Source organism: Pristiophorus japonicus, chromosome 33 (assembly GCF_044704955.1).
Source record: "Pristiophorus japonicus isolate sPriJap1 chromosome 33, sPriJap1.hap1, whole genome shotgun sequence".
NCBI classification, from domain to species: Eukaryota; Metazoa; Chordata; class Chondrichthyes; family Pristiophoridae; genus Pristiophorus; species Pristiophorus japonicus.
In genome coordinates, this window is record NC_092009.1 from 2,880,748 (window position 1) to 2,889,556 (window position 8,809).

Below are 8,809 nucleotides of genomic sequence, written 5' to 3' on the forward strand. Positions count from 1 at the left end.
TGACTGAGTAAATCCCTTCCCACACTTCCCCATTGTGAACTCGCAGGAGTTTCAGCTGATCAGATGACTGAGTGAAACCTTGGCCACACACAGAGCAAGTGAATGGTCTCTCCCCAGTGTGACTGCGATGATGGAATTCTAGATCAGACGGGAAACTGAATCCCTTCCCACAGTCTCCACATTTCCATGCTTTCTCCATGGATCAGGTGTCCTTGTGTCTCCCCAGGTTAGACGATCAGTTGAAGTTTCGTCCACACACAGAACACGTGCCGTTTTTCCCCGCTGTGGATGGTGCGATGTTTTTCAGGCTGTGTAACTGGTTGAAGCTCTTTCCACATTCAGTGCACTGGAACATTCTCACGCGGATAGGGTATGTGTGTCTCGGTGCTTTTCCAGTCACACTGATGTTTGAAATATTTTCCCACAGACAGAACAGAAAAATGTTTCTCCTGCCACATTCAAAGACCCATGGTAATCATCATTTCCAGCTAGCATGGTTGGGTAAGTACGCAAAGTGAGAATAAAATAAATGAACTGCTAATTTTCTCTGCTGGTCACTGGGCCTTTTATGCTGGCCCAAGAGGATGAAACCGGACTGGCCCAATAGGGTGAGCCTGCGTAGCCCAATAGGGTGAGCCCGGTCTGGTCCAATAGTGTGAGCCCGGGCTGAAGCAATGGGGTGAGACTGTGTTGTTTGAATTGGGTGAGCCTGGGCTGGCCCAATAGTTTTATATGGGCTGCGCTGGTCCAATAGGGTGAGGCATGCTGGCCCAGAGTCACCAGACAACGATCAGAACAACAAGCCTCCCTTCCACGGGCCACTGAGCTGGACATAAATATGTGACCAATCAAACTGACAGACATCCTGAAGCCCCGCCCACCCTTTGTCCCTGCACAAAGGAACGTGCATGCGCCGTGAGACCGCGCTGACCAATATGGCGTTCGCTGAGCACGGTCCCACCACCGGCGAAAACAGTTACAGCTAAGAAAGGCGCAAAGAAAACGGTCACTAAAACACCACCGAAGAGCGGCAAGAAGCGCAAAAAGTGGAGGAAGGAGAGTTACTCCATTGATAGCAACTAAGTGATGAAGCAGGTTCATCCTGACACTGGCAAATCCTCCATGGTCATGGGCATCATGAACTCGGTTGTGAACGATATTTTGGAGCGCATCACTGGTGAGGTTTCCCGCCTGGCCCATTAAAACAAGCGCCGCACCAGCAGCTCCCGGGAGATCCAGACCGCCGTGCGCCTGCTGCTGCCTGGGGAGCTGGCCAAGCACGCCGTGTCGGAAGGGACAAATGCGGTGCGCAAGTACAGCAGTTCCAAGTCAAACTGCACGCTGTCCTGAGAGATCAAACCCAAACATAACGGCTCTTTTAAGAGCCACCCACAACTTCTCTGAAAGAGCTGCACAAACGCATCTCCCTTTAAACTTAAATCACTAATTATTTCCTGAACAAGTGTCTGAGAACCTTTGGAGTTCCAGCTGTAGATTTAGTTTTGAATTCTCAGATAAGCAGCTTCAATCTCAGACCTGTTCATTTACACCGTCTGCCGAATTAAAAGCATGTTTAGGGTCTGAGACTCAGATCTCTGTCACACATTCTCTCTCGCAAGTAATTATGAAGTTTATTTTTCAATTCCTGTTGCGTCAGTCCGTTTATTAACCCGACACTCCCCGCAGTATAACAATCCAGAATGGGAGTTCTAAAAGAGACCAGAACCGGGGCAGTTTGAACACTCTGTCTAATATGTCCTTACTATGCAGTATAAATGCACACGAGGCCCATACTTGAGAGAAGGTCAGTCCGTGACCAGTAACATTTACTAGCCAGCACAGAAGTGATGAAGGTGGGTGGAGCTTCCCCTTTTATACCTGAAAGTCCAGGTTATGAGTGTCTCCCACAAGTTCACGCCCTTGTGGTCAATGTTCTCTCGGTGTACAACTTCGGTCAGTTTATACATGGGTTACAATGACAGTTGAATACATGACATCACCTCTCCCCAAAGTCTTATTGGGATCACTGGTTAAGTCTCTCTGGTGGTTTACGCTTCCTTGTAGAGCGCCTGAGATGGGGCACCAGTTGTTGACACTAGTGTGCTGTTTGCGGTGGCTCAGGACTTTCCGGACTGCCCACAGTGACTCGGCTCTCCTCCGCTTGGTTCCGGTGTTCGTTCACCTGTGGAGGAATGAACTCTATATCGTGTTCCACCTCTGCTTCTTCTATGGGGTTGCTTAACCTCCTTTTTGTTTGCTCCACGTGTTGGCGGCAGGTTTGTCCATTGGTATGTTTAACGATCAGAATCCTATTCCCCTCTTTGGGCAATCGCAGTTGCTGCGAGTTATTTAAGCCCTGCAGCGTAGTTGAGGACAAAGACAGAGTCATTGAGATCAATACGTCGTGCCCTCGCATTCCTGTCATGGTAGCCACATTGTGACTGGCGCCTGCTCGCAACAATTTATTTCCTGGTGGGGTGTATAATGGACAACCTGGTTACATAGAAACATAGAGACATAGAAAATAGGTGCAGGAGTAGGCCATTCGGCCCTTCTAGCCTGCACCGCCATTCAATGAGTTCATGGCTGAACAGGCAACTTCAGTACCCCATTCCTGCTTTCTCACCATACCCCTTGATTCCCCTAGTAGTAAGGACTTCATCTAACTCCTTTTTGAATATCCTTTTTGAGTGTCAGTTTCATTAGCAGCTCTGCGGGTGGAATCCCTGTGAGCGAGTGTGGTCAGGATCTATTGGCGAACAGGAGGCAAGATAAGCGGCTTTGTAGGGAACGCCCTTGGATTCTTAGCATTCCCTGTTTGATTATTTGCAATGATCGTTCCACCTGACCATTTGAGGCCGGTTTGAACGGTGCCTTTCTGACATGGTTGATACCATTTCCTGCCATGAAGTCCTGGAATTCAATGCTTGTAAAGCGTGGTCCATTGTCGCTGACCAAGGCGTCCGTTAGATCATGGGCAGCAAACATTGCACATCGACTTTCTATATTGGCAGAGGCTGTGCTTGAATTGAGAATGTCACACTCGATCCATTTGGAGTAGGCATGTACTACAACCAAAAACATTTTTCTCATGAACGGACCTGCGTAGTCCACATGGATGCATGACCATGGTTTGGCGGGCCAGGCACCAGGGGCGAAGTGGGGGCTTCCTTGGGCGCATTGCCCAGCTGGGCACACGTGTTGCATCTGTTAACACAAAGTTCCAGGTCTGCATCTATCCCTGGCCACCAAACGTGTCAGCTGGCAATTGCCTTCATCGTGACAATGCCCGGATGCTCATTGTGGAGTTCTCTGATGACCATCTCTCTGCCCACCTGGGCATGACGACACGGTTTACCCATAGTCGGCAATCGGCCTGAATCGAGGGGTCATCCTTGCACCTGAGAAATGGTTTGAATTCCTCAGGGAATGCCCCGTGCGTGGCTGCCCGGTCCCCATTCAGGACACATTTCTTGACTAAAGACAGTAGTGTCTCTCTATTTGTCCAGACTTTGATCTGACGGGCTGTCACAGGTGAGACTTCAATTTTGAAAACTTCAACAGCCATAATCATTTCAGCAGCATGCTCGGTTGGCCCCTCGGTGGTGGCTAGTGGGAGCCTGCTGAGTGTATCGATGCAGTTTTCAGTGCCCGGTCTGTGCTGAATTGGATAGTCATTAGCGGCTAACGTGAGTGCCCACCTCTGTATGCGGGCCGATGCATTTGCAATTATGGCCTTGTTGTCGGCCAAAAGGGACATTCGGGGTTTCTGATTTGTCTCCAGCTCAAACTTCCTGCCAAACAGGTACTGGTGCATTTTTTGCAGCATATATCCATGCAAGCGCTTACTTTTCTACCATTCCGGAGCCCCGTTCTGCCTGGGACAGATTTCTGTAGGCATAAGCTACCGGCTATAACGGATCATTGGCATTCACATGCTGCAACACACACCTGCCCCCATAGGACGACGCATCGCATGTTAAAACAAGTTTCTTACATGGGTCATATGGCGTTAACACACTGTTGGAGCATAACAAATTTGTGCTCTATCAGAAGCCCTTTTCTGTCTGTCCCCCCGCCCCCCAGATCCATTCACGACCTTTGCGCAGGATCACGTGTCGCGGCTCGAACAGCGTGCTCAATTTGGGAAGAAAGTTACCAAAATAATTCAGGAGCCCCAGGAACGAATGCAGCTCCGTCGTTTTACTGGGTCTGCGTGCTCTCTGGATAGCTTCCGTTTTGGACACAGTAGGTCTGATCCCGTGTGCTGCTACCCTCATCCCCAGGAATTCTACCTCTGGAGCTAGGAAGATGCACTTCACGTTTTTTAGTCGCAGACCTACCAGGTCCAGTCTGCGTAGCACCTCCTCCAGGTTGCGGAGGTGTTCTTCAGTATCACAACCCATGATGAGGATGTCGTCTTGAAAAACCACTGTCCTTGGAATCGACTTGAAGAGTCTTTCCATATTTTGTTGAAAGATTGCGGCGGCCGAGCGAATTCCAAACGGTCATATGTTGTACTCAAACAACCCTTTGTGTGTTCTGACAGTGGTCAGCTTCTTTGACTCACTCGCCAGCTCCTGGGTCTTGTAAGCTGAGGTCAGGTCCAATTCTGAAAAAGGTTTGCCACCGGATAGCTTCGCAAAGAGGTCCTCCGCTCTCAGCAGCGGGTACTGGTCTTGGAGTGACACCCGATTTATGGTGGCCTTGTAATCACCACATATCATAACCGACACATCCGCCTTGAGCACCGGCAGAATCAGGCTCACCCAGTAACTGAATTCGACTGGCAAGATGATTCCTTCCCTTAGCAGGCGTTCCAATTCGCCTTCTATCTTTTCCCGCATCACGTAAGGCGCCACTTTGGCCTTTTGGTTCTACTGGACTGGCGTCCGGGTTTATGTGAATCACTACCTTGGTCCCCATGAAAGTGCCACTGCCTGGTTGAAATAGTGAGTCAAATTTTCCCAGGATCTGTGAGCATGATATTTGCTCCACAGAAGAAATTGCATTGACATCGCCCCATTTCCATTTCATGACAGCAAGCCAACTCCTCCCAAGAAGTGCGGGACTGTCCCCCGGGACAATCCAGACTGGCAACCTGTTCTCCGACACTTTGTGGGTCACAATTACCGTGGCACTGCCTAGCACCGGAATGATCTCCTTTGTATATGTCCGTAGCTGTGCGTCAATTGGCAATAATTTTGGCCTCCTGGCCTTGGACGCCCATAACTTGTGGAACTGTTTTCCATCAGGGACTGGCTGGCCTAAGTGTCTAACTCCATTGATACTGGGATGCCATTGAGGAGCACTTTCATCATTGTCGGTGGCGGCCTGGTGTATGAACTGTACATGTGCTCCACATGAACTCGCTGAACTTCATCTTCCACCGATTTCCCACATTGTCGCTTTGGCCTCGTTGGGCTTACATCGGGCCCGTCATCCTCGTACCTCAAAGCGGCAGCAGGCTTCCATCACATACGCGCCAAGTGACCGCTGACGTTACAGTTTCTGCAGGTATATTGCTGATACCTGCAAGCTCTGGCTGTGTGTTTGCCTCCACATGTCCAACATGAGCCGTTGTTGGAAACAAAATGTCCATTACCAGTCGATCGTCTCTGACTGACTCTGTAACTGTAATTAAGCGCACCATTGACAGGTGTTGATGTCCCCATTACTGGCCGCATTGTCGCTTGCGATTGATTTAATCACCGTTCAGCAAGCCATTATCTCTGTTAATTCCCCCTTTGGGTTCGACTACATGCTCGGGCATGTCCTATTGACCCTGTCTGCCGAGAGAACTGTGTGCCGCGTTAACAATGTTGACTCCCTGTCCATTTGCTGCTTTTAAACCAAGTTTTCTGTCAAACATCATTCTGGTCTCTTCGTTATCTAAAATAAATGTCTGGCCCATCAAAGCCCTGTTTCCAGGCTCAAGTCTTTGGTCTCAATCAGTTTCCTGAAAACCGCAGCATGCCCGTTGCCCTCAATAAAAAAGTCTCACAGCATTTCTGCTCTGCACGCATCTGGGAACTTACATAGGCTCGTCGGTCGCTGGAGGTCTGCCATGAAGTCTGTAACACTTTGCATTTATCGCCGCTGGTGCATGTAAAACCGATGTCTCGCCATGTGCATGCTGCTCGCCAGTTTAAAGTGTTCCCCGATCAACAAACTGAGCTCTTCAAAAGCCTTGACCACTGCCTTTTCCGGCACTAGAAGGTCCTTCGTCAGGTAGTAGGTCCTGGACCCACAAACCATCAGGAGATGAGCCCTGCGTTTGTAGGCCGAATCCTGTCTCAGCCATTCCTTAGTGACGAAACTTTGATCAGTCGCTCAATAAATTCGTCCCAATCATCACCAACGTAGTACCTCTCGTCTGTGCTGCTAGTGGCCATGCTCGCGTGCTTTAAATCCCAGTTTCTCGTCGCCAATAAGATGTCCTTACTATACAATATAAATGCACGCGAGGTCCATACTTGAGACAAGGTCACTCTGTGACCAGTAACATTTATTAGCCAGCACTGAAATGATGAAGGTGGGTGGAGCGTCGTCTTTTATGCCTGAAAGTCCAGGTTAGGAGTGTCTCCCAAATGTTCACCACCTCGTGGTCAATATTCTCACGGTGTGCAAATTAGGTCAGTTTATGCATGGGTAACAATGAGAGTTGAATACATGACTCTGTACCACTTCCCTTTTCACAGAGGGACTACCAGTTCTTGTCTCACTGCCGCCTTTGCGGGGTTCCATCGACAATCTATGAAACCCAACTTTTTCAAATATTGAGTTGGAATGTGTCCATTAAAGAATCAGTGGGGATTGACTCCCGCCCATTACAGACTTTTTGAAATAGCACCCGAATTTAATCCAGCCTGCAACTTGAAAGGGAGACCTGCATAAGACTAAATAAATTAAAACCTGTCGGCAAATCTTTGACGAATGAATGATTTATTAAGATAATACGCTATTTTAAATTTTTTGACGGGTTTTTTTTAAAATAAAAATCGTTATTCTGACTGTTGGAGACAGTAATTTCGGCCCTACTTTCATTGGTGGACTAAATAGACTGTGATTGGTTATCGGAAAAGACCAATGAAATTCATTCGAGAGCGACTAATCACAAGTTCGCATCCTGCATTTCTCCAGAAGTTTGACAAGGACAGATGTGGGAGGAGTTTCTCATTATTTCTCTGAACAAGTTGATTGTCTAGAAGAGGAAAAACCGGCGGTAAAGCTCGGGCCAAGTACAAATCTCGCTCCGCCAGGGCCGGACTGCAGTTCCCTGTGGGCCGTGTTCATTCTCTCCTGCGAAAGGGGAACTACGCTGAGCGTGTGGGTGCCGGAGCCCCGGTCTACATGGGTGTTGTGCTCGAGTATCTGACCGCTGATATCCTGGAGCTGGCCGGCAACGCTGCACGCGACAACAAGAAGACGAGCCTCATCCCCAGGCACCTGCAGCTGGCCATCCGCAACGACCAAGAGCTCAACAAGCTGCTGGGAAAGGCGACCATCGCTCAGGACGGGGGCGGGGGGGGGGTTCCGCCTAATATCCAGGCTGTGCTGCTGCCCAAGAAAACCACCGGTCCGTGCAAGAGCAAGTAAAGCGGACAAGATTTAATCTGATAACCCAAAGGATCTTTTCCGAGCCACCCACAGTATCAATGTAAGGGCAGGTTCATGTTCTATGGATCACAATTGTCCCAGATCTAAATTAGCATTGAATCTATGCAATTAAGCGGTTAGTTTCCTGATCAGAAATGAAGCTCAGCCATTCTCGGTTCTAAACTGGTCACTGTCGACAGATAGTGCAACAGGTTTGCTGTTATAAAATCCTGCTGCAAGATACTATGAATCATTTCTGGCCTGCGAGGCGGTAAACTTACCTCGATTGCGATGGCCGAAAATAGAAGCCGGGCCCACTGCTTCGGAGGCAGCTCACTGATCACTATACTACCATCGCTCACATTTGAGAAAGTGATAGGAAAAGGATGCTTTTAATCCATCAAACTTAGTGCTTTCAACAGGTTATGTCGTACAAATTAGATAATTTACAAAACTCATTCCTCATATCTGTTGAATATTTTTTAAACTAAAAGGGCAAAAAACTAATAAATGTGGTGCGCGCTCAGCACAAGCAGGGTAACTATTCACAGTGACCGTTTTTAATTGTAAGGAAAGTGTCCCAGCACCGTGCTTACATTCTGATTACTGAACATATTATTTGTCCCACTTAAGAGCCGCAAGAATTGGTTAGTCCGCAAATTACAATACCTATTGGTCGTCTAGTGGTGAGAATAGCTGTCTTCTAATCGAGGTTAGCCGGGTTCATTTCCTGGCCATCGTAACCGATATAACTTTAATATCCCTGTCAGATCAGAAATGAATTATGCGAGCTTCGAACAGCAGCATTTTATAACTAAATATAATTATGAATGAAATGATTCTTGACGAAAATCATTCTAGTGCGTCTGCCACAGCATTAAAACGGACTTTGCACCAATACATGAATTCTCAGTCAGAAACGTTGGACCCATCAACCGCTCATTCCCTTTATACTCAGCTCTTAACATCCGTTTATATTCGGCTCACACAACGTGTTCAATGACGGCCGGTCCCACGTTCAGGTTCCGTTTGCTTTGTATTTCTCTGAAGTCGGTTTCTCTCAATATTGATTCGCTGATCCGAATATCCGCTAACAGCAAACCTGCGGCAGTGTTTGTCGATCTAAATTTCTACATGTTCGATAGAGAGTGACCAATTTATTACCGAGATCAGGAAACGCCCAGCGTAATTGCAGAGATTTAATGTTAAT

At 48.1% G+C, this 8,809-nt stretch overlaps 1 protein-coding gene across 1 annotated transcript; it reads left to right on the forward strand.

Annotated features, from left to right (window-relative positions):
• Nucleotides 1–3,128: 3,128 nt before the first annotated feature.
• Nucleotides 3,129–7,599, forward strand: LOC139240660 (histone H2A type 1-H-like). Its single transcript, XM_070869225.1, has 2 exons — nt 3,129–3,227; nt 7,372–7,599. Exons 1-2 carry the CDS (start codon nt 3,129–3,131, stop codon nt 7,597–7,599), a joined length of 327 nt encoding a protein of 108 aa, XP_070725326.1.
• The last annotated feature ends 1,210 nt before the right edge of the window (nt 7,600–8,809 follow it).

Excerpts from the sequence above, each read along its gene's own strand:
- LOC139240660 (XM_070869225.1), top strand. The coding sequence starts at position 3,129 with ATGGTTTGGCGGGCCAGGCACCAGGGGCGAAGTGGGGGCTTCCTTGGG. Across the intron at positions 3,228-7,371 it reads CTGTTAACACAAAGTTCCAG|TATCTGACCGCTGATATCCT; the intron begins GTCTGCATCTAT and ends GTTGTGCTCGAG.